This window comes from Vulpes vulpes, chromosome 1 (genome assembly GCF_048418805.1).
Source record: "Vulpes vulpes isolate BD-2025 chromosome 1, VulVul3, whole genome shotgun sequence".
Classification (NCBI taxonomy): Eukaryota; Metazoa; Chordata; class Mammalia; order Carnivora; family Canidae; genus Vulpes; species Vulpes vulpes.
The window spans coordinates 33,706,569-33,730,874 of record NC_132780.1 but is presented as its reverse complement, the minus strand read 5'-3'; the positions used below and the strand labels follow the sequence as shown (position 1 = coordinate 33,730,874).

General features: G+C 45.0%; 1 protein-coding gene across 2 annotated transcripts in view; it reads left to right on the top strand.

Moving 5' to 3' along the window:
- Positions 1-24,306, top strand: part of APBA1 (amyloid beta precursor protein binding family A member 1) — a 197,592-nt gene that overhangs the window by 148,760 nt on the left and 24,526 nt on the right. For both annotated transcript variants that reach the window (XM_072762341.1, XM_072762344.1), the window contains exons 3-5: positions 11,358-11,453; positions 15,800-15,839; positions 19,164-19,309. In XM_072762341.1, coding sequence (XP_072618442.1) covers positions 11,358-11,453; positions 15,800-15,839; positions 19,164-19,309 — 282 coding nt within the window. The remainder of the gene's footprint in view (positions 1-11,357; positions 11,454-15,799; positions 15,840-19,163; positions 19,310-24,306) is intronic.

Sequence of the window (24,306 nt, the reverse complement as noted above, 5' to 3'; positions counted from 1 at the left end):
ATAAAGAGTGGTGAGGGTCGCCCTCCAGCACCCCAGCCCCCAGAGGTGCACAACCCACATGGCCACCGTGTCCTCTAAACTCATCACACACACCCAGGTGCGTTCTGACACAGGCATGGAGAGAGCCTCCTCTTCCCAGCATCCACCCTTTCCTTGCACATGAGCTGGATGCTTTTTCACAGGTTCTATAAACTGTAGCAGAGTTTGGAGTGTGTGAAAGTTTCTGGTTGCACCTCAGAACCGAGTCTTATTTTCCCCAGAAATAGTAGGCGTTGCTGGCAGGAGGGGTAGGCCGGCCCCTTCTCACAAACATCAGGTGATGCCACTCCACCAGTGACGCACAACTGCCGACTGCTGGGGGCCCTTCAGGCACCAAGGGGTTAATGCGGATGTGGCTGACACCCTGGGAGGTGGGCACATCTCCCATCTCCCGTTACAAGTTGCATTATTGACTGGGGCATCTAACACCACTGGAAACAATCCACCAGACGGGATTCAGGTCAGGAGTTAGCCCTCAACTCACAAGTGGCTGTGCCCGAGCTGGCCTTACCGCCCAGATAGCGCCTGGGAAGATGGAGAATTTTTGGATGTACCAATTTGAGTGTCAGGAAGAAGAGGTAGGTGGATCCCAGGGGTTTGAAATACTGTTTGGTTCGCGGCTCTCGGGTTTTCCTCTCCCAGGGCCACCAGACTGTAAATCCTCTGCGCTTCCCACCCCTCCACCTTACTGAGCATACCGGCGCAGAGCAGGAGAGGTGAGGAGAGTGGGCATTGCCCAGGGTGGGAGGAAATGTTGTCAGGTTGGCCTGTTGCTTGGAAGTTCAAGATGAGCTGTCGAGAGAGAAGGCCGTTTGATCACGTGGAAAGATGTTGCTCTCTGCTTTCTCTCCATCAGCACTGGGTTCTAATGAACGAGTTACTTTGGGCTCTGTAGCCTCCAGTCCTGTCCTCTGCGCTGTGTCTTTTGCTTCCACTATGCTGATGACAATGAGTGAACTTAAAGTTTTGCACATGAGGAACTGCTTTGCTAGATGAGGTAATGGGCAGCACGCACCCTGTGTGGGGCCTGGCACATAGTGAGGCTCCCATAAACGGCTGCTGGATCGTCCTTAGTAAGTGATGTGTCATTAATAGCAAATGATGTGTTCTTAGCTGCATCTCTTATTATCAACTAAAAGTGATTGTGGTTTGTCCTCTTAGGGAACTCAGGTTTGGAGGTCTGGGAAGGATGGTGCAGGACCCTGGTGGGGAAACTTGTCCCTCATTTGTCCATCACGTAGTGTAATGCATTCCGGACACTTACAGTGAGGCCCTTTGAAAGAGAACACTCAGATAACCTGTGTTTCCAGATCCGACTTTATCAGCTGGTAAGAGATCTCAATTTACAGCAGTGACTGGTTAATAATTAACTTGGCCTTTTTTTTAATCCTCTGAGATCTGGCTTCAGAAGCTTAGGGTTCTTTTGATAGTAATAAAATAAATTATTTGGGACAGTGAAAGCACCTCTGTTTGAGGAGACTGCTCCAGTCCAGGGCTCTCTGAGGTCCACGGTGGTCCAGATCTTCCCATTACTGTGGCTATAAGTTGGGGACTTGGGGCTGGGAGCACCTCCATCCCCTGTGGGAAAACAGAGTGAAAATGGTTAGAATATTTTAACCGACAGTTATCTCAAAACGTTTCATTGGTATTAATTGAATCCATTATAAATGTGTATATAAAACACCTCATTAGGCGCAGGCTATTATCATTTTAATGACATAATTATGCCCCTACAATGCCTATGCTAACTTTCCTACTTCACCACATTAAGGAAACAGAAATGTGCATTGATAATATAGTTTGAATTGAGAGTGAATAATTATGGATTTCTTAGCCAGTTTCAATTTTCAAAAGCACAGACATATCTTGGAGCAAGAAAAACCTAGTCATATATTTGTTTCTTTTTTATAACTCTAACATGGAATAAGGTTAATTTAAAACAACTTAAATCTGTAAGGAAAACAACATACATTTATTTGAGAAAAGGGATAAAGCTGGATAAAACCAAGATGCATAGTAAAAAACCTATTCAGGGATGCTGGAAATAGAGGAGGCCCACACAGTTCCCGAAACAGCAGTTTACCAAAAGAAGTAGAATGTGTGCCATAGCCTGGCTGCAGGTAACCACACCTTTGAAATTCCATATAGAACCAGAATGTTCAGGCTGGTAAAGAATGGAATGACCAATGGCTTGATTATAGTCTATAGGATATGCTACCTGTGATAGCATTTGTTCTCACTGTGTCCACATTACTGTTCTAATCACATGAGGATGCATTGATTTGCAAGCAGTGTCTGACAAGGGACGAGTCAGACTGTGACCCTGAGGTAGTGATCTGTACATGGGTACCAATATCCATGTGAGCACATCAGGACAATGCTACATGGGTTCAGGATGACTGAGTATAAACGTATTTTGTGTTTCCTATGTTCTCTGGTACAAAAAGATTGATGTCCATACATCCTTCCATATGTTCAACACATTTATTGAACTTCTGTTGTATATTTTATGGAGAATGTGTATTAAGCACTTGGAGAAGAAAAAGTTAATGAATCACACATCCTGCCTTCATAGTGCTTATTGAAGTATTGTAGGGGACACCTGGGTGGCTCAGTGGGTGAAGTATCTGCCTTTGGCTCAGGTCAAGGTCTCAGGATCCTGGGATCAAGCCCTGTGTCCTAGGGATCCCCGCTGAGTGGGGAGTCTGCTTCTCTCTCTCCCTCTCCCTCTGCCTCACCCCCTAGTTTGTGTTCTCTCTCTCTCTCTCTCTCTCTCTCTCTCTCAAATAAGTAAATAAATCTTTTAAAAGAAAGTATTATGATTAAACTATCCTATAGTATTATATTTCAATAAAAATAAGGGAGAAAATGACATACAGAAGAATGGCACCAATAAAGCACAAGCAGTTCTCAAAGGAGAGGGCTTCTGCTTATCTAAGAGAATAGGAAAGATTTCACAAAAGAAGTAACATTGAAAATGAGCCTTTGCAGACTCGTGGACATGTGTGATTTAGACAAGAGCATGAACAAAGGCATTGCCCCAAACACTCAGGTTGTATACACAAAGCAGAAGATACCTCAGTTTGGCTTAATGGTATAGAATAACTGGGAGGGGGGAAATAGTGAAGAAATTAAGGCCAACCTTGGAATGCCTTAAGTGCCAAGGTAAAGAAAGAGTGCCAAGGATTATTTCTTCTTCTTCTTCTTCTTCTTCTCCTTTCTTCTTCTTCTTCTTCTTCTTCTTCTTTCTTCTTTCTTCTTTCTTCTTCTTTTTTTTTTTTTTAAGATTTTGTTTGTCTAGAGAGAGACAGAGCATGCATAAGCAAGAGGAGGGGAGGAGAGAGAGAGAGAGAGAATCTCAAGCAGACTCCATACTGGGTACAGACCCTGATGCAGGGCTGGATCCCACAACCCTGAGATCATGACCTGATCTGAAATCAAGAGTCGGACATTTAGTCAACTGAGCCACCCAGGAGCACCTAGGATTTATTCTAAACACAAAGCAGGAACCACTAAAGTTTTTGAATTAAAGAGTGACTTGTGCAGAGCTTGTTAAAATTGTATTTTCAAATGAGAGTCATTTCAGTCCAAAAAAATAAAATGAGAGCCAATAGGAACTTAGGGAAGGGTGTCTGGTTCTCTTAGTCAGTTTGGGCTGCTGCGTAATAAAGATCCCATACAGAGACTGGGTGGTTTACACAACAGAAATGTACTTCTCACATTGGAGTCTGGGAAGTCTGAGAGCAGGGTGTCAGCACCGCCACCTTGTGGTGTAGATGCCCTTCCTGGTGCACATGGCCGTCTTGCCATGTTCTCACACAGTGGAGAGCAGAGAGAGGAAGCAGCCTCCCTTATGCCTTTTCTTATAAGGGCACTAATCACATCATGAGAGCTCTACCCTCCTGACCACATTAACTCCCAAAGGCCCCATGGCCTCATACTATCCCACTGGAGGCTAGGGTTTTGATGTATGTAGTTGAGGTAGACACAGTTCACTGGTGAAGAAAGTCCATGAGTACTTCATGCTTGGGTCTCATGTAGTGTGTTGGCTTTTTAAACAACTTTATTCTCAGGTTCTGTGAGTCACTCCACATAGGTGATATTACTAAATAATCCAGTCCCAGATAGATTCGGTAAAACTGTCATTTTTCAAATTTATTTATTTATTTATAGAGTGAGAGAGCGCAGGGGGAAGAGGCAGGCTCTACACCCGGCACGGAGCCTAACATGAGGCTTGATCTCACAACCCTGAGATCATGACCTGAGCCCAAATCAAGCGTTGGACGCTTACCTGACTGAGCCACCCAGATGACCCTAAAACGATGTCATTTTTAAGGGACTATTTTTCCTGCCCTTCATTGCAGTGAGATTTGTGTCACTGAGTTTCTTTGGAGGGAAGGACCAACATGTGCCTGGACTTGTCAAGGTTAGCCTGAGCCAGCTGGAGTCTTTAACCAAGGTCTTCACAGTTGAGAATCTTGATGTGTCATGATTGTATGTGAGCTACGTTGTAAATTAACACTTGCATATGCACCTGATTCTCTTTTGTAACTATCACCAGAGGAGCATCACTCTCAGCCCCCATACTGCAAAATGCTGTCTTGAATGGGAGACAGTGAGTGTGCCAGAAATTGTACACGGTCATTTATGCACCTCTCAGCCCTAGCCAGGAATGAGCTATTCTTACCAATATACCAGTAAGAGTCTCGGGGCTTATAAATTAATTTAGAGTCTTTCTAGTATGATTTTTAGAGAGCCTTCTGTGTGCTGTTTAATTTTATCCCTGAGTAAAATTTTTAATAAGGAAGCAAGAAGATGAGATAAGGAAAGCATCCCCATGGGTATGTGTTGTCCTTGTGAACACTCCCCCATGGGGTGAAAGAATTGTTGTTACTGTTGGAATCTTAAGAGACTCGTCAGATGCTGGTGGAATGCTTTGTGCCTACACAGGCGCTGAGCCGACGCCCCGTGTGCATCGTCACCGATTAATCCTCGCGTCAGCCCCAGGAGGTGGGTAGTAACTGTTTTCCTCAATTCTCAGGAGGATCAGAGAAGATGAGCAACCCAGAGGCAGAGCTGTGAACGGAAGAGCAGATTTCAGATGCTCACCCGCCAGATCCTGGGGCTGGAGACTTGAGCATCTCACTGTCCTGAGACCTTAAGAGCTTTACTTGTTCTGCAATGTTATAAAATGAAAACATCCCCGCCCTTTTCAAAGGAGCAATGTAACTTGTAGTCCTGGAATCACATTGCACTTTAGGAAATAGACCCTAGTGTTGGAAAGGCCAGATCACGCTGGGTGTGAAGACCAGATTCTGTATCTTGGGAATTGACTCAGTTTTTATTTCCACTGACTAACAGGCTTTGCCCCAGGGCCTCCCAAGTCCTCAGCACTGTGACAGGAATGGCATCTGGGTTAGCTCCACTGGATGGTTCCATGACCACCCCTTGCAGGTCACCTCTCCTCCCTGGTGCTCGTGGGCTCCCACTCACGCCTGTTAGGGCAACTGTCACGTCTCATTTTAATCATGCGGGCAGGGCTGTTCTAAGGGATCCTGCAGAAGTGTACCTCCTCAAATTAATCCACTTAAAACGAGGACCAAAAATTCAAAGTATGGAGAGGAGGGTGGGGAATTGGTTAGAACCTTATCTTCAAAAACAATATTAAAAATTATAAACATAAGCTTAATTGTTTTACCTTTTGGCTAATAACGTAGTTTATAAGTTCACCTATATGTGAATTCTTAAAACAGAGAAGTATTGATTTGAGGAGTCGTAACTTCTTTCAGAAAGAACTGTCACATCATACACTAGAATAGCCTTCTTCAGTTCACACTGTGACTTCTGCAGCCTGATCAGAAGGGGTCCTTCCAATCAGGAGGAGGACGGTTTGAGCAAAAACATTGGAGGGCTGATGCAATTTTCTCAAGGGCCTCTCTTCATTGATTTTATATTCTAATCACACTTGTTCGAAGCACCTCTACTATCATCATTCTTTCTATTGCATCGTCTGGTTAACTGTCAACTGGTGTAACTCCACCAACTCTTCAATTATCTGTGGCTGCGTCAAGCAGTCCTCCCAACTGGGCCTACATCACCTTTCTAAAATCCTGCTTTCTCTTTATTTCTGCAATATTTGCACTTGTACTCTGCAACGCATTTGCAGGTTTCTGGTTTTCCATTTCGTTTCTGGCCTTGAAACACCAGATGGTCCTCAGTGGTCAAAGAGAGCAGCTGACAGAGAAGTGGTCCTGAGAGATGCTGGGGTTTGAAATGGTAGGACTGTCAAGGTGGACACTAGCATCGTGAGAGGTCAGCTCAGTAGTGAGTGGTTTTGTGTCATCGTGACTTCTCCTCAAGGACTCAGTGGCCACCACTTTTACAGAACACCCTGCATTTGTTTGTATGTCTGTCCTCCCTGCTAAGCCAGGGGCTCCTGGGGCTCAGGCAGGGAGTCTGGGCCTCCTCAGATGCTGTCAGAATTTCTATGGTAAATAAATGAGTGAACAATCCTGGTGGAACTACCCTTTTTATGTCTTTTGGCTAACATTTCTCCAGGAGTCTTTCAAGATATCTGTACATCTCTCCAGATCACTGCTTAGGCCTTTCTGAAAGCAACACTGTTCATTTGGAAAGAGCCAGTAATTTGGCTTTAATTTGGGTTATTCTTACTGTCATCTTGTCAGCTTTTCCAGGATGGAATCTTCTCTTCATGCAGATGTCAGGAGTGAAAGGACTAAGGAAAGGGAAGAGGGGGAAGTGATAACTCATCCTCTCCATCCTTTAGATCTTCATTTCAGCTGTGGAAATTGTTACTGAGTGCCCAGATAGAGCTTCTCCACTGAGGGACAACAGGCCAACGACTCACCAAGAAAACCCCACTTTCTGGGCGGAGACTAGGCGCTGGCTGCTTGTCATCAAGTGCAGCTCCAGTGCCTTGTCCTTGCCCCCCAGCTCATCTCCTGCTTCCTGGCAGAGCTATGCTGCTCCAGCTCCCTGCCTCTGTTTACAGAACCTTCCTCCTTCTCTCCATCCCATCCTGCTCCATAAATACTAGTCTTCAGGGTTCAGTGGAAGCATCACCTTCCCCACAGAGCATTGCTGACACACCTCTTCCCTCCTGCAGAACTACTCCTCCCCCCCCCCCGCATCCCACATATGGATGCATATCCCTGCCACCTGCCAAAGCCCTGTGTCCACATGCCTGCCTACTCCCATCATCTGGAAGGGGAGATAGGACGAGACCACAGCATGTCTTTCCTCTTTATTTCTTGGCCCAATATTAAGAGCTGAGGTAGTCACTGAAATGTCTGTTAAAGGAATAAATGAATGATAGGTATTTCTGCCCTGCAAGTATGGCCTAAAAGTCCTTTGAGCTGTTTGCTTCACCTCTACCACCAGCAGTACAGCATTTGCCCCAGGAGAGGTTCAACTGAAAATAAAATGAGTGATTGGCTTTCCCTCTGGATGCTTTGGCATCTTGAGGCTATCTCCCACCTCACAACAGGACGATCCATCTCTTGTCCTGCCATTAAAGAGCTGACATCTTAACAGCTGAGGACTCTACTCTGTGGAGCCCCAGAGCTTAGGCAGTAAAATATAGACCATAGTTGTGGAGAATTTGCTAGAACACAGTCTTCAGAGGACAGGCAGCTTAAGAAGACCTCCTGTAATTAACCAGACCAGGGACTGGTTAATGACTGCATCATCTTTGGACATTTTAGATGCCTCCTTCTCGCCACCCTGTGTGTCACCTGAGGAATTTCCAAGCGTACATTCGCTTCCTGTCCTTAGTCTCATTTGCTTAAAATTGAATATCCAGCCAGTGATCCAGCAGGCATGGGACCTCAGCCAGAGAAATACATGGTAATCACTTAATGTTTGTATCATTTTATTGGTTAGACTTGGCCTCCAGTACATTCTTTGAAGGTAGGATGCGTTCTCTAATTTCTGGTTTTCTCTCCACTTTTGAGAATATAGCAGAGCAGACGCTGGAGAAGAGGGACAAAGGGCCATTAAAGCAGACATTGGAGAGGATTCGATACTAAGAACTTTGTTTAGGCACCTGGTGTCTGCTCTGAAGAGGTTTGTCCACCTTGACGTTGTCGGGAGTGGTAGGCCTCCACCAGACAGGGTCTCCTCTCACGTGGAGACAGCTTTCAGCTTCCAAAGAGCTTTGCTGGAGCTCAGGTTAGATCTTTACAGGCAAAGACCCTGTTCTCTGATTCAAAATGTAGATTGAACATTGCACACATAGAGTGTGCGATCAGAAAAGGGCTTACCACTGACCACGAGACACTAACGAAAGAGATCAGTGGTTGATCTGCCTTTCACAGGCTGGGAAACACGGTAAAGCCAGAGACGACACTGATACCATTTATTCAGCAAAGATTTACTGGGCGCTTACTGTTGGCAAGATCCACTGCCAGGCACTTGGATCCCAAGCTGATTAAGATGAGGTCCTGTCCAAGAGTTCCAGGGGGAGGGGAGATACACACGTAAACAGATCATTACAAAACCTAATACAAGCCATCAGGGTAGAACAGTACTGTGAATAGAGTCTGAGAAAGCTTCAGCAAGTTGCACTGTTTTCGAAGTTAGCACTGAAGGTGAGAAAGAATGCGGGAGAACTCTCTAGATGGAGGTCATCAGCTGTACATGCAAATAGAAGGAAAAATGAATGAGCTTCATGCGCATGCAGAATGCTAAAGCCTAGAGAGCATTGAGGGCACGTGGCCCCGGATGAAGGCAGTGTGCGTCTCTCTTCTCCAGGCTCCCTGGCGGGCACCCAGCACTGCTCACTTAGCCTCACTGTGGGGTCTGACCTACCTCTTCCACATCACGACCTGCTGGCTGGATAACCCGCCTTCTCACATCATCTGGAGAGATGAGCTGATGTTTACAGTGTTGGAGAGAATCAATTTTTAGAAGATTTGCAACAGAAAATAGTCAGATAAGGAAATAGGAACTTTGGAACACTTTTGAAGGTTTTTTTTTTTTCTTTTCTTTTTTTTACATGGCCCTCAAGTCAAACAATTAAAGAAAAAAAAACAGCTGTCCTAGCTTCCCTGGGACCAGACCCTTAAAATCTTTTTGACACAGAAAATTACTTGGGGAAAGATAGATGTAAAATATCTTGAGGAAGCTCTTCAAATTTGAAAAACTAGGAAAATTCAAAGGCACTGAAATCTCATGGGACTTCATTAAATTAATTTTGAGTAGTCCAAACAAAACTAACTCAGCCAGTACCCCCCAGCTCTCTTGAGTGCCAAATAAAAAATTCTGTGTGTGATTTTTTTTAAGGCATAAGGGGTTGGGTAGCACCTGAGTGGCTCAGGGTTGAGCATCTGCCTTCGGCTCAGGTCGTGATCCTGGGGTCTGGCATTGAGTCTTGCATTGGGTTCCCCACAGGGAGCCTGCTTCTCCTTTTACCTATCTCTGTGTCTCTCATGAATAAATAAGGTCTTAAATAAAATAAAATCTTTTTAAAAATAATAAAGGCATGCAGGGCTGTTTTGTTGCATCCAGGGGCTGTGGGGCTTGGTGGGGGGGAGTCCTTTATATCTGCTCTTATCCCTGCACCCATCATCTTGGCTTTTCTGTGGAGGGGCCAATTTCTGCATGTGAATGATTAAGAAGCTCATTGGTCCTCACCTCCCTGCCCAGGATCAGATCTGTGGGTTCATGGAAAACAATTCCAGGCCCAACAGGATTAGGTTGGGACCATACAACATCTAAAGTGAGTAAAACTGCATGTCACTACCTCATCGTTCAGTCCATTTGGCACTTTGTTTCCCGTGTGTAATTCGGACTTTCTGAAAAGATTTATTGTTTTATGATTTCACATACTGCTCACTGAAGCCCCATTGTATATTAATGTGCCCCCACCCCCACTCAGCACGACTAACTTCATGGAACATCCTACCTTTCCATGCAGAGGTGCTCTGCTGAAGTTTCTACCTCAGCCTCCCCACGGGGACCACCTGCAAGGCCTCAGAAACAGATTCAGGGGGCACCTGGGTAGCTCAGCGGTTGAGCATCTGCCTTAGGCTCGAGTCGTGATCCCAGAGGTCCTAGGATTGAGTCTTATGTCAGGTTCCCTGCGAGGAGCCTGCTTCTCCCTCTGCCTGTGTCTCTGCCTCTCTCTGTGTGTCTCTCATGAATAAATAAATTCTATTAAAAAAAAAAAAGAAAGAAAACAGATTCATCAATTACCAGTGTTACTCTTCCTTTGCCCAGGACGGAGCTCCCCTCACGTCACCACACTTGCTCAGAGAACAGACCCTTACTGCAGGTTGTTTGGGGCCTTCCATCAGACTTCACTGCACACTCTTGCTCTCGGGACCATCCCTACAGAGTGCTTAAGCATCCCTGTGGCTCGCCTAAAGATGCCCTTCATCTTCAGGATTTCAGGAGCATCCAGAAATGTTTGGGTAGCAACTTGGTAGGGTTTCCTGCATCCTGCTGAGTCCCACCCATCCTCTGCCTGCTCACTTGCTTTGGCCACTCAGCAGCGGGTATTTACAGGGCCCGTGTGCCATGTCGGGCTTGGTCTGGGTCTTCCTGCTCTCTTGCAGCCAGGCCTGCCTGGGCCACCTCCGGAGGCGGGAACACACCCGATGGGTATTCCTCTCACCCTTATCTTCAAACATATCATTGAATAAGGGACTTTTGAACTGTTTCAAGAGCAGCCACGGTCAGATTGTTTGGATGTTAGAATGTCTGTGAAGTTTCAGTGGCCTGTGTATTAAATCAGGAAAAATACTTGAAATCTAGACTAGAGAAATACAGGTGGTGTGGTTTCTGGTCATCAATCCCAGCTACCTCTCTGAAAATACCTGTTTCCATTTTTACGTTCCCATTCAGGTCATCTCAGGCAGGTGATTTCATAAGACAGTTAGTACCCAGAGTCTTTGTCAATGAGAAAAAATTTTCAAACCACACACCTGTGTGATCCCCTTCACTTTATTCATTCAGGGCTTTAAGTTTGATACTCAGCTTTTGCTATATTTAAACTCTTGGCCTAAGGAGGAAAAGAACAGCTGAGCTTCCAAGGATTCCTTTGAAAACATGGTGGGAATTTAAAAGAAAACTTGAAAAACCCAGGACTTTCCTGTGCTGTTGGTGGCTCCTCTTGCAAGGAAGTTTTCTTACCATAGAAGCGTCTTGTTCAGTTGTATTGGGCTTTCTCCTCTCGCGCCTGCCCTACCCCTGCCCCTGCCCCTACCCCTCCACGCTACCTCATTCCTGCTCCCACCCCTGCCACCTGTTTACGAGCCCTCAGACACTCACTGTGTCCTTCCCTTGCTGTGTTCCAGTCTCCATCTCCTGGCAGCTCCTCCCCCCTGGGTGCAGAGTCTTCAAGCACACCCCTCCACCCCAGCGACCCCGCGGAGGCCTCCTCAAATAAAGAGGTAGGGTGCCGTTTTGTTTCAGAAGCCACCTGCTTATGTTGTTTTTTTTTGTTCTCCTCCTGGCGGCAGCTTTCTTCCACTTCCCACTCAAATCCCCCACACTCCCCACCACCACTACCACCTGGGGAGAGAAATTCTAATTTTTCCTCTCGAGCATGGAGTTCAATGACTGAAGCCACGCTGTCCCGTCTGACGGCCACTGGCCACAGGTGTCTACTTTGATTAATACATATAATGGAAATTCACACGAGCCACAGTCCAGGTGCTCAGTAGCCACATGTTACTAGTGGCTGTTGTATTGGACAGGGGAGATGACAAGAGCATTTCCAGTCTTTCCAGAAAATTCTGGACAGTGCTGGAAATTGAATATTAACTCTTGTGTGGCAACATCCTTTCTCATGGCATTACAAGCCTCTGACATGAAGTTGCCGTGTGTTTTGGGAAACGGGCTGGTGTCTTAAATATCCATTCATTTCAGGCCCAAGTGAAATATCTTTCATGACACCAGGGCAACCACTTGTCCTGGTTTACTGGGGGTGGTTCCAGTTCACTCCTATTGTGCAAACAGTACACTTAGAGAACATCCCTTCTAGAGGGGTGCTGTCCCAGAGAACTTAGCTGCAGTGATGAAAATGTTCTGCTTCTGTGCTGTCCTATATGGTGGTCACCAGCCACACATGCCTCACAATCTGGAAATGTGGCTAGTGGGCTTGAGGAACTGAATTTTGCATTTTATTCCATTTTAATTAGATAGTCATGTATGGCTAAGACTACTAAACAGTGCAGCCCTGAGGTGTCCCTCTTGGACAATAAGTCATATGGTCACTCTACTAATGGAGGCCAGACTGAACCCCAGCAGAGAACATGTAAATGAGAAAATGCTGCTTGCTCCTGCTGAGGTTTCTGGGGCTGTAAGAGGACAGGTGTTCTTCCCACAGGGGAGCCATTGCCTTCTCCCACACTGCTGTCCTTTTACCCCCAGCCGAATGCCACCCACCACGTATTTATGAACCAGTGCCAGGCATAATGTGGCATGTGCCATAGTCTACATGTGGGTTCAGCTAAGTCTAAATATAGAGGCTGCCTAATAAATGCTGAGGGTGTGTGTGAAAGAGGTAAACTTTGTAACAACAACAATTGTCTCATTTCTTTTGGTAATAGTATTGCATCAAATGCGGCAGAAGAAAGCAATCTGCATTTTACCCTGAGTGACAGATGACTTCTGAAGGGAGTCTTCATTAAAACATACCCTTAAAGTATCATTGAATACACGTACATTTGCCATTGAGTATTCATGCAGGGGGAAGTATATTTTTTAATAATCTGTTTATATTAAACCAAACAAACATACAGATACAGAGTCCTTCCCTGAAGTGACACCAACATTGGAATTTAAATTTGACAGATACTTTGTCCTCCTCTGGTCTTGTCCTCAGACCCTAGGTCATGGGAACAGAAGTAACAAGGTCGCTGCCTCGGCTGACCCCAGATCCCACAGCTTTGCCTCATACTTTATCCAGAGCACAGGGATCGGTGAGAACCAAAACCAAGAAGAGCAGAATCAAGGCCACAGTGATAATAACAGCAGTGAGGGTTAGCATTTCTTGAGCATTTACAGTGTTTAGGCAGTGGTCCAAGCAAAACACAGGTAGTATCTCACTTAATCCTTTAAATACTTCTCTGTAAGATAGGAATCACTGTGTTCCTTTTTTGTTGAGGAAGCAGAGAGGTTCAGTAACTTACATGAGGTTCACGGCCCGTAAGTGGGAAGGCGAGGATTTGAAACCAGAGCTCCTGTGTGAAACAAGCTTTTCATACTAGGATCTGTTCCCCTCGGGATATAAAGTGCCTGCAGGCCACACCCTGTATAGACAAGCTAAGTTGTCTTTATTCCAATTGTCAGACCTCCACGCTTGCACATGCTTTAGTGTGACCTCCTAGAAAATCTCAAAGATTTTGGCCTTTCATCTTCTTGACTGTGGCTTTATTAATTCTTGAATGTTGAGAATCAACTGATGTTCATCTCTGTCCACATGTGAAAAAACAAAGGACTAATCAGACATCTGAATATTCAGCATTTGATTATTCATCAGATATAATAAGCAAGGCAAATTTGTTGGTTTCTCAGTTCCTACAGGACTTGGCACATGTTTCTGCATATCCTTAGAAATAATGATGAAAATCCTCTTTGTGTGCAATAATTAGAGATTCTTTCATTTCTCAAACTCTTTTTTTAAAAAAACTTACTACCCCAGAGACTAAAGAAAGCTAGTCATGAGCTTATCAATAGAGAATAAGTAAATGTACCAAATGCCCTCCGTTGTGGCTCTAAATAAAAACAGCAGCTTTTAGAACTATAGACTAAAGTAATATTTTGTAGCTTCTGCTAAAATCTGGGGACTGTCTTTGAGACCAGCATTCAGAAAAGTATCCTAATAGCCCAAGAAAATCTGAACTGGCTTCTTGGGTGTACCTGGAGGGTGACCCATCTTGATAAAACACAGTACAAACCTCACTTCCCCAGGCCCTTTGATGTATAAAGAAGATCGGTGGTTGAGGAATGATCATTTTAAAGCCTCCGATCTTGATGAAGAAACTAGCTTCCATTCACACACCATGAAGTTATGGATTTTGTTTGGTTTGGTGTTTAACCAGAATTAGGCAGACTTGGCCATTAGCACTCACCTGGGCCTGTCTTCCGTCTTGGAAAATAAAACGAATGTAAAGCACCTATGGAAGTTAGAGTTCTGTTTCCTCCTGGGCATGCAGCTTAGCCTTGAGTTGTTGTGCATTTTTCCATAAATGCATTAGCAGCCAATGACCTTTCATTCCCAGTGGACTTGTGTCTTTCATTTCCTTAAAGGTAATCCATTCTGAAATAAGAAACCCACCATCCTTGGTGTAAGGAAACATTGCATCCCAGCGAGCACATTCTGGCAGCCTTACGGACAGGTTGCCTAGCGTGGTATATTGTGTGATTAGTGTTGAATTCTTGTCATTGTCCTAAATTGAGTTAGATTCTTAAATGGGGGTGTCTTTGCTTCCAGTTTATATATATATATATATAATGGTTAACACTACTATTTTTAGAATATTATGCAAGGATTAAGTGATTGGTTCTCCCTTTGCTATCCCATCTTCCAAGTGAAGAGCATTGTACAAAATATCGCGAGATGGAACTGTCCCTGTGATTTTCCAACCCTCTCTTAGGCCCTAACTCTCCCAGCCGCCAGGCACCCCAGAGTTTACCATCAACCCAGGTCAACCTATTGAGCAGCTGTGCTGTACTAGATACCCTTTTCCTAAAAGATATATACTTAAATGACAACATAACCTACTAGATTCTTAGCAATGAAAATCTGTAAGCTTTCTGAGGATAACCTTGGCCACGCAGACCCTTCCTTTTTGCTCATTTGAAAGACTCTTGTCTTTGGCATTAGCTCTCCACCCTCCTGCAGTGTTCACATCACCTTGCTCTGGACATACCCACTACAAATTCTATGACTGGCTAAAGTAGGAATGAATTCCCTACTCTGACACCACTCAGAGTTATGTCTAGGCCATTCACTTATGGAAGGAACCAAATGGTAAGTATTGTTCCCCTAAGAGCTAGCATTTAAACCACCATCCAGTCATGTTCTAGAAGATCTCTAGCTGATCATGCCCACTTCCAACAGTGCTGTTGGAAGACTGACCCTTGCCATGAGGTGTTACTTAGTACAAGAAATTCCACAGTTTTCAGTTCACTTCTTTGTTTATTGTATTCTTTGTTATTTTAAGATAGCACATTAACAATTACTTACATAAGGGAGTTTTTAAACCAGTAAGAGGTGAGTGAACGGAGGAGAAGAAATTTCTGGCAAACATTTTTATAGCACAGTGAGAGGTGACCAAAGCAAAGACCTCGAGGGAAATAAAATTCTCCAAGGGAATTCTTGATTTCAACATATAATCACATTGTTGATGCTTTTACTAATCCAGCAGTGTTTCACTCAGAAACCCAGATTCTTAAGAATACAAATTGAGCCCTTTGTATTATTGCTTTGTATTGATTATGGATTTTGTTTGTGGGATATTTTTTAAGCTGATGGACATCTCTCTGGTGGTGGAATGTAAGGTTTTCAGATTATCTAAAATATGAATAAATGTTCTGGGCTTTGGGTAACCTTTATTAAGAAATGTGTATGTTTATTCACACTTTTCTTCCTGTATCCAGAAATGGTTGACACCTGGTTCATATCTGTTACTGATGATCTATTTACTTTTCGTGTTTCATGGATAAAGTTGTGTTAATGCATTTTTTATCACGCTTTGCCCTTTTTGAAACCTCTTTGTCTTGATTACAGTCAAGAAAAAGCTTGGCTTCATTCCCCACCTACGTTGAAGGTAAGAGCTGAAAAGGAAGTAATTGAATATTGAGTCATGCATGAATCTCCTAGCATTTGGGGTTTTTGAAGCCCTGGGGCTCTACGACCCTAGTGGGGAAGAAAGGCCACATAGTCACTCAGTCACAGTCTTGACAGTCTTAGAATCTTAGACTAAAAGAGCAATAGCTGTGAGCCTGTCAAAGATCCTCCTGCCACCTTTGCTGATGCTGCCCATGAGGACCTGAGCTTGCAAGGAGGCTGAGGGCTATTCCCAGCTTAGAGACGGTCATATTATATCTGAACCCAGACTCCTTATCTCCAGTCCATGACACCTCTTACACCCACAAAGGACCATTCAAGTGGGAATGAACTTTAAGGAAGACGTTTTGGTCTTCTTAATTTGGGGGCAGGGAGAGACTTTCCCAGTAATTCCCATCTCTTGCTTAGATGAGTTAAGCATAATAACATTTATCAAGCTTTTACTCTGTGCCAGATACACACTTTCCATTTAATAACTAATGAATCCTCACATCTGCCTTGTGAAATGGGCTTACTACCCCCATGTTACACAGGAGAGAACTGAGGCATTCTTCCTCAAGGCAAGACGAGTAACTTTCCTGAGATGACACAGTTGGCAAGTTTCAGAGCCAAACTGTGAGCTGGCAGTTTGATTCCACAGCTCTCCTGGTAAATGGTATTCTGTGCAAGGCAGCCACATACAGTTGTGCAGGTTTTTCACTGTTCAAGGGTACCCAGTCAGGAGGTCTAGCAGGGCCAGAACTTGGCACAAGTGAGACACCCTAGCTTGAGATCAGGCCACACAAATGGAGTGACTATTTTTCACCCACACAAAGGCACTCTTTAGCTAGAGGTGCCAGTGATCCTCTACCAGGGTGGATGATAGATACTTTTTCAGGTAGGTTAGACTGTCATTCCCTTGAAAGAGGATTTTCTGGGAACACGAGAATACCCAGACACCACTTTGAGGCTCTGTCTGGCCCTTAGATCCTGTGAATGAACAGTTGGTGCGTCCCTACCACCTAAGAATGGATCCATAGACCTTCCTGACACCACAGTCCTGAAGTTCATGCCAAGCTCATAGGTTTCATTCAGTTAACTCAGGTTTCTTTCTTGAGTGACCTGTAAATTATTTGTGCCATTTTTGCAAGGTTCCAAAATTCCACAAATACTCCTGGCAGAGTTTTCTGGAGTTTGGAAATTCCATTCTTCATAATCTTTCCACCAGGCCCAGCATTCATGTGTGACGATGTCACATGTGTGCTTGTTCACCCACAGAGCAACACAGAGGCCTCACTAAAAGGAGAAACACGTTCTAAAAGGCCAAAATGAAACCTGTAGTTTTTTGACTTAGAACTTTTTAAAAATACACTAAAATCAAATTATGAATTTAGGATTTTTTCCTCCAGATATGATCTAGCAGCAGTGACGTTTGATGATAATCAATTTCCCTGGAGGATAAATGGCATAAGATTGCATCTCAAATGTATAATTTATTTGGGTCCAGTATTTCTGTCTCTTGACTGGTTGACATTTATATAGTCCTTTAAATATTATTTGGATTTATTTTAAACTATCTGCATATCCACACTTATTATGGTTGAAGAGAGACCCTTTTCAAGGAATAGACCTAGCTCAGAAATGAATATATGATATTGGAAGTCCTGTAGAGAAGTATATAGTTCATTCTTATTTTTCTTTTAATATTCATTATTTTTACAAAATAAATGGAAGGTTTTTAAAAGTTACTATCCCAGATGAGATCTTTTTTCTCAGTGCCTGGTTGGGCAAAAGCAATTCTGTTTAAGTAACACTATAAACCCATCACAGGTGTTTATGATAGGAAACTGATAATCTTTATTTTTTACAAAGTATAATGCAGATACAAACTTGTCCATGTTAGTTGGAGTAGCGCTTCCTTGCCCACAACTAAAACTGTATGTTGGAAATACCCTGAATCCTTCTCACATCTAGGAAAGTTCCAGGCAGGAAGCATGTGACTGTTGAGAAGGACAACTGACCCATAGTGGAGGCAGATTGGCTGTGTACCCCTCATTGTCCAGAAGCCTTTCTCAGAAAGATCTAGAATCAGGCAAATAAGAAGTTTCCTTATTTGTTTACTATACAGATGCTTTGTGAAGAACTTTCCTAAAACACTGTTAATTTCTTTGTTTCGACCACCCCCTTGGCTTTAGAGAAATGATCAGATTATCTTAAGATGGTACCCTGATAAGAAGCTTATCACGGGAAGCAGCTGGTTAAGCTTAAGATGAGCCCGATGTTGGTGGATAAAAATAAAAATCATTCTAGATTAGCCTTCCAAAAGGAAAAAGCAAATTGTTTCCATTTCCAGCTATCTAATTTAAGAGCCTGAGGTTTGAACAGTAGGTTAAAACGTATATTTTAATCTCCCAAAATACGGCATTTGAGCCAAAGAAAATACATATGTTTTCATTCCAGAATGAGAAGCCTTTCTTAGTGCCTTTGTTATGAAGTTATATATTAATCCCAGACATGTTTTAATTTCAGGTAGGGTTTACAGATGATTATGGTTAGAATCCACTGCCCCCATCTTAAATATTTTAAAGCTAAGGTTTGATTTGAAAGGCCGGTCAGGGAGAACAGAAAATTCAGACTTTCCTTGGAATTGATCTGTATGTGGATGCCAACCGGGGACACAAGAGCCTGTAAGTCAGCGAGGTTGGCAGCCAGGGACTCCGGCTTTGGTGTAATGTCATCTGCCGCACAGAATTGGGGTCAAAGGTCGTTACAGGAATCTGGACATTCTGAAGCAAATACCCATTTTTCTGAATTTATAGCTTGTTTTCCCAAATCACGGATGAAATGTGGATGGTGGCAGGTGAAAGAAATGTTATACAATGAGGATTCCTGATAAAGCAGCCTCCCTGGTCACCTAGCCATTTGTCTGGCCACACGTTTATTTGATACCCGCCAGGCAACAGACACTGATTAGACACGAGCGCCCGAGACGAACATGACGTGGACTTTGCCCCAAAGAGCTCACAGTCTAACAGGAGAAACAACATCCTTTGTCACTCATTTTATGTTTCATATTTAAATAAACATATCATTTCTCACAGTCAGTGGCCTGGGTGAAGTGAATTAAGAAGAAAATGTTTCTTCCCTTTGAAAGCAAGGGGTGAGTGAGGCAGACACAGAAGGAGAGAAGCCTGAGCCTGGCAGGGTCTCGGGCACTGGGCCACCTATGCTGGTGCCGAACAGCTGGGAGGGCGCAGCGCGTCAGGGCCGTGTTAGGCACACCCCAGGGTGGCTTCACTCACTGCTGTGGCTCTGTGTGTTACAGTTCCCGGACCCTGTGACCCCGAGGACTTGATCGATGGGATCATTTTTGCTGCCAATTACCTTGGCTCCACCCAGCTGCTGTCAGACAAAACTCCCTCCAAAAACGTGCGCATGATGCAGGCCCAGGAAGCCGTGAGCAGGATCAAGGTGAGGGGGTGCAAGGGATGGATGCCGGGGCCTGAGCCATTCACAGTGGTCCCCCCACACCTCATGCATCTAGTGCCAAGTTTAGGGGAGTGTGGGACTGGCATGATGCACCTGTCAACAGTTCCAAACAGAAAAAAAGTGTGCAGAGTCCTTATGTATCAAACTGCATATTTGGGGTGTTCTTAATAGCCAGTCTTAAGAAATAGCACATGTGAACATAAACTTTGGAAAGCTGATATGAAAAAAAAAAAAAAAAGGAAAGCTGATATGATGAGGAAGGATGTCATTCTGAGCATCACATCTCTAGTGGGAGAGCTTTACCCCTGTATTTCCATGGATATGGTGATGAGTGACGTGAACATTCTAGGTACCGCATGATGCCATCTCAGTCTCGTACTTTTGAACTAGTTGATCCTGCACAAGCTAGATCAAACTGGTTTGTTCCAGGCACAAGGAACTATTGGATCAAATCTAACCAGAATGAGTCAGTATAAGGCTAATGCACCTTAAACTGGTTTGAGCCGGTTGTAACTGTTTGGAATCTGTTTTATCAAGATTTAAAAGGAGCAAGCCTGTTTGATCCGAGAAGAACTACTTTTGCCTGGTGTAAACCATTCACAATTAGTTTGAGCCAGCCAGAACTGGTTTGACCCTAGTGAAATGCAGAGCTCTAGAATATCCACCACGATGCCAGTACCACCTGGAATCAGGGACAGACACAGGGCTACAGGGACACATCACCTGCCATTCAAGTGCCATCAGCACCCAGAAGCACTGGGCAGCCCTACTAGGGCCACAAGGCCAGTCCACCCGAGCCCCAGGCGTAGCAGCACCACTGAAACCCAGAACCAGGTATTTCAAGCAACAGGTGGAACAGGTCAAGACTCACCAGATGTGGGTGTATCCAGCTTCAGCTGGTCATAATCGCATTCCTCCTCAAGGACCCATTCCTTTTCCATATCGTCTTACGCGCACTTATTCCCCAGGTACTCCCTGGTGTTGTATGGCAGTGTGGAAGGAGGAAGAGGCACAAGTTCAAGATGGTCAGTTAGGGTCCGTAATCTGGGAAAAAGTATTTCTGGAGCACATACATGTGCAAGGCTGTTCAGGGTCTTGGGATGAAGATAAAATAGCCAGTTATAAGGTGAGATCCTTACCCTCGAGCTGCACAGCACCAGGGAGAGACGGATCGAGCCACTGAATGTGCAGGGTGCATCTGGGCAGGAAGAACAGGTGTGAGGTGGAAGGTGCCCAGTAGTGTGGGGCACCCCGGGGCTGATGGGAACAGGGAGTGAGGATGCACAGAGGTGGAGTTTCTGGCCTCCTGCCCCAGCTGACTCCCCCATGTTATTCACCCACTGGAGATTTAAGCAAGATGGCCTAACTGTAATGACCGAGTCCCTGCTGTCCAGTGCTGGCGCAGGTCCCCGGGTTTCTGGCCATTGCTTCTGCATCAAACTTCCATCCATGGCTTTGAGGGTCACCAGTTGCTGGCTGCTCTTACCCCCTCTCCCAGCTTGGAAGAGGCACTTCTCTCCTGAGCTCAGAACTTATTCTTCCCTTAGCCGTCGTAGCACAGCAAGCCCACACTGCAATATTTGATGCGGTGACTCTTGCTGGCATATCAGGACTTAGGAGGTATAAACCAGAGAGCAGTTCACCACTGCATCTAGGATGGCTACTATCATGACAGTGACAGGCCAGACCAATGGCATGATTGCTGACAGGGGCCTGCCCGTGTCTTCTGTGTATCTAGGATCCGCTCTACCACTTCATTCAGGTCACACAAACCCCCTCTGTGCCTCACAGGCCCTGCTGCCACAAGGCCCACTGCTGCGGTGGTCATGTCTTCTCCCAGAATTAGCCTATGTCCATTAGATCGCCAGCGGGAAGGTGCACTTCTCTCGCAGGAAGTCCCACCCCTACCCACAGAGACCCGTGGCACCCAGCAGGATGATTCCATGGCAGTGTATCAAACTGACCTGAGTACCTTCTGGGTCTTTCAGACTCTCTAAGGTTACTGATGGAATATCAAGTTCTCGTCAAGCTGCCCATCCAATGTTGACCTAATTCCTTCTATCTCCCTTTATTGTAAAGAGGTGGCATGAAAACCTCTGGATCTCCCCAGCATCTTCCTGAATTTAGGGTGTCCTAGGTGCTGCATTCAAAACAACACGCAGATCTGTAGGTGAGAAGAAGGTGCTTTTCAGGCAAATAACTTTTGAAAACAAAGTCTTTAGGGACATAAATTTGACTCCTTCTGTCCCACAGTTACCAAACATAGCATGTTATGATTTTGTTAAGTTAATATTTGTTCAACAGAGCCCTGGGGTGCCAGATGGTTGAGCAAAAGAGCACGAGAGAAATTGAAAGAGGGAAGTTTATTACTCACAGGTTCTCAAGGAAGGAGCCAGCACGCCTCGGGGGCGGGGGCCATAGGGTGGGGGTCAAGGCCAAGCAAATGCAGGCAGCAGGACATGGGGCGATGCCTTTATTTGGGTCTGTGAGTGGAATACTTTGGGGTTCCTGGGTTTGAAATGGCCGATTCATACCAAAAAGAGCAAGTTTTGGTAAGCTTCATGGGGGTCTTATCTAAGGGGGGCACCCAAGGGGAAGGCACTGGACAAAGTATATTTGTTGAACGGGCTGTTGGGAATTTATATCGAGACCTTAAATTTGCCTGTGACTCTGCAGGCTGTTATCCAGGGCTTGCACTCTCATGAGGGGCCAGCATCAGCTGCAGGCCACTTGGATGCCAAGACAGCAACACCACAAAGCAGCTTCACCTCTGGACACAGGCTCATGGTGCTTCTCACTTCCCCGGGGTCAGCAGGAGTGCAAGGACCTGGCATGCCTCACTCAGTGGTTTTCTGATAGACAGGGACCTCCTCAGGAAGGGGCTTTAGGAACAAGCGGGGGCACTTTGGGGTGCCACGGTATCTGGGGGTATTTTTAATGGCATTAGTGAACCAGGGCCAGGGATGCTTGGCACCCTGTAATGTCCAGGATGAGGCACAGGATGCAGATTTAACTCCCACAGAATGCTAGAGCATCCCTCTGCCCCTGTCAAGAGGCACTGCCAGAGTTCATTGAGGTGAATCCCCCAGAACAAAGCAGTAGTCCGCCCCCACAGGAGCACTGAAGATCCCCAAGACAGAACACTGCATGGCTGGAAGATGAGTTCTCTCTGCTTCCATTCGTCAGAGTTTCAAACACGTTCAGGTTTGGATTTCATTCGAGGCACTTTGTTTATGGACCTCCTGAGTGGTAGCCCTTTACTTGCACACAGATAGTTTGTCTTCCCACTATCCTTGGGCATGTTTATAGCACCATGTGACCTCGAAGGAGGGAGCAGGTGCATCCCCGGAACGTGAAGCAGCACAGAGTAGGCTGTGGCACCCAGTGTCAAGCATGCTGGGAATGACAGCTTCCGAGTTCCACGGTGAGGTCTGAGAGCACAGCTTTCTCATCTTCAAGTCCAGCTTCCCTGAAAAGAAACCAGAAGGTTCACTTTGAAACATCAAAGGATTGGTCTCTGGAAGTTCCACAGTTGATCTGAACAACAACAACAACAAAACATTAGATGCTTTTGTTGATCAGAACCAGCAAGATGAGGCTGTCTGATTATAAATCCATTTTAGACCTGCCTAGAGCAGAGTAGGCATCTGGAAAACATATATTTATTTTTACAGCAAATTATGGTAGTGTGAGGAATTCATTATGGAGTGGTAAAGTTAAACGGTTGCGTTTCATTTATAAGTATCATTTTGCAATGTGCTTCTGTGCATCTGAAGGAACTGCTGCCTGTCATTAAGTATTTCCTGCCTCCTGTTCCTTTTACATCCATTTAAATGCCCGTCAGCTTGCTTGACTTTACACCCAGCCTGGCGCATATTCAAATTCTAGGTGGAGACTGTGTCCAGATCCACCGTGTATTTCTGCACCCCCTAAAGTGTTACTGTGTCGGGATGTGCACCGACATTTCACCTCCTGAAGAGGGCCCCAGGGGGCCTGGGGCATTTACACACACCACCACCCCCCATCAGTCGGGATGGTCTCCTGGGAGCATGTGGTGCTTGCATTTACCTGGAAGACAACCTCTTTCTGAGGGAGGTGATGCCAGGTTTTCTCCTAAGAGAGGCTGGCCTTTCAGGAATGAGTTATTCTAGGCCACCTCTATAAAGACGCAGAGAGGAAGGAAGCTACAGATTTCACAGTGTCTGTCCAGGAAGGAAGGAAAGCAGAAAAAGCTTTATGGATTTACTTGGAAATCCGTTTAGCAGTATCCTCAGCCCAGACTGATTAGTAATTTCCGCCCTGGTGCTCTCATCTGAACAAAGACGGAAAGAAGGGTGTCCTCCCCCTGTTTGAATTCCTCCTGCTTCCTCTCTCCCCCATGGGGATCCCTGTCTTACCCCTTGTTCTCTCCTCTGCCGACACTGTTCAGTTGACCTAGGGGACGGATGCAGGTGAGCGGCCCCTCTGACGGGGGGTCGTGGCTGTTTGTGCAGCTCTATCTTCCAGCAAGCACCAGACCTGAAGCTTGGGTTTCAAAATCATATCTGATTTTTCTTCTGTTGGTCGGTTATGGTGCTTATTGGACTTACACTTGGAGTCTGAAGAATTCATATTTTCTTAACTTAAAGGATTTGTAGACTTATTTGCAAACGGAGAGATAATTTGGAGTTGTGGTTTGACCAGAAATTTTGTACATAACATGAGAGGAAAATAAAAGAATTTAGCTCAGAAAGCAAAGTGTTCCTCTGCAGACCCTTGTGATAGGCATCTCAGGAGATAAATGCTACCCAAGACCCAGTCCTTGACCTTGAGAAGCATGCAGTCTAAAAGGAAACCAAGAAGAGAGTTTAACAATAGCAAAAGGCAGGTTGAGGAATCAGAAATTTAAAGTTTTCTCCATCTACCAAAATATAACAAGGTGGATCTAAGTGCAATAGCAGAATTAGGAGACATCTGCCATTTTTCTTAAGTTTTTTTTT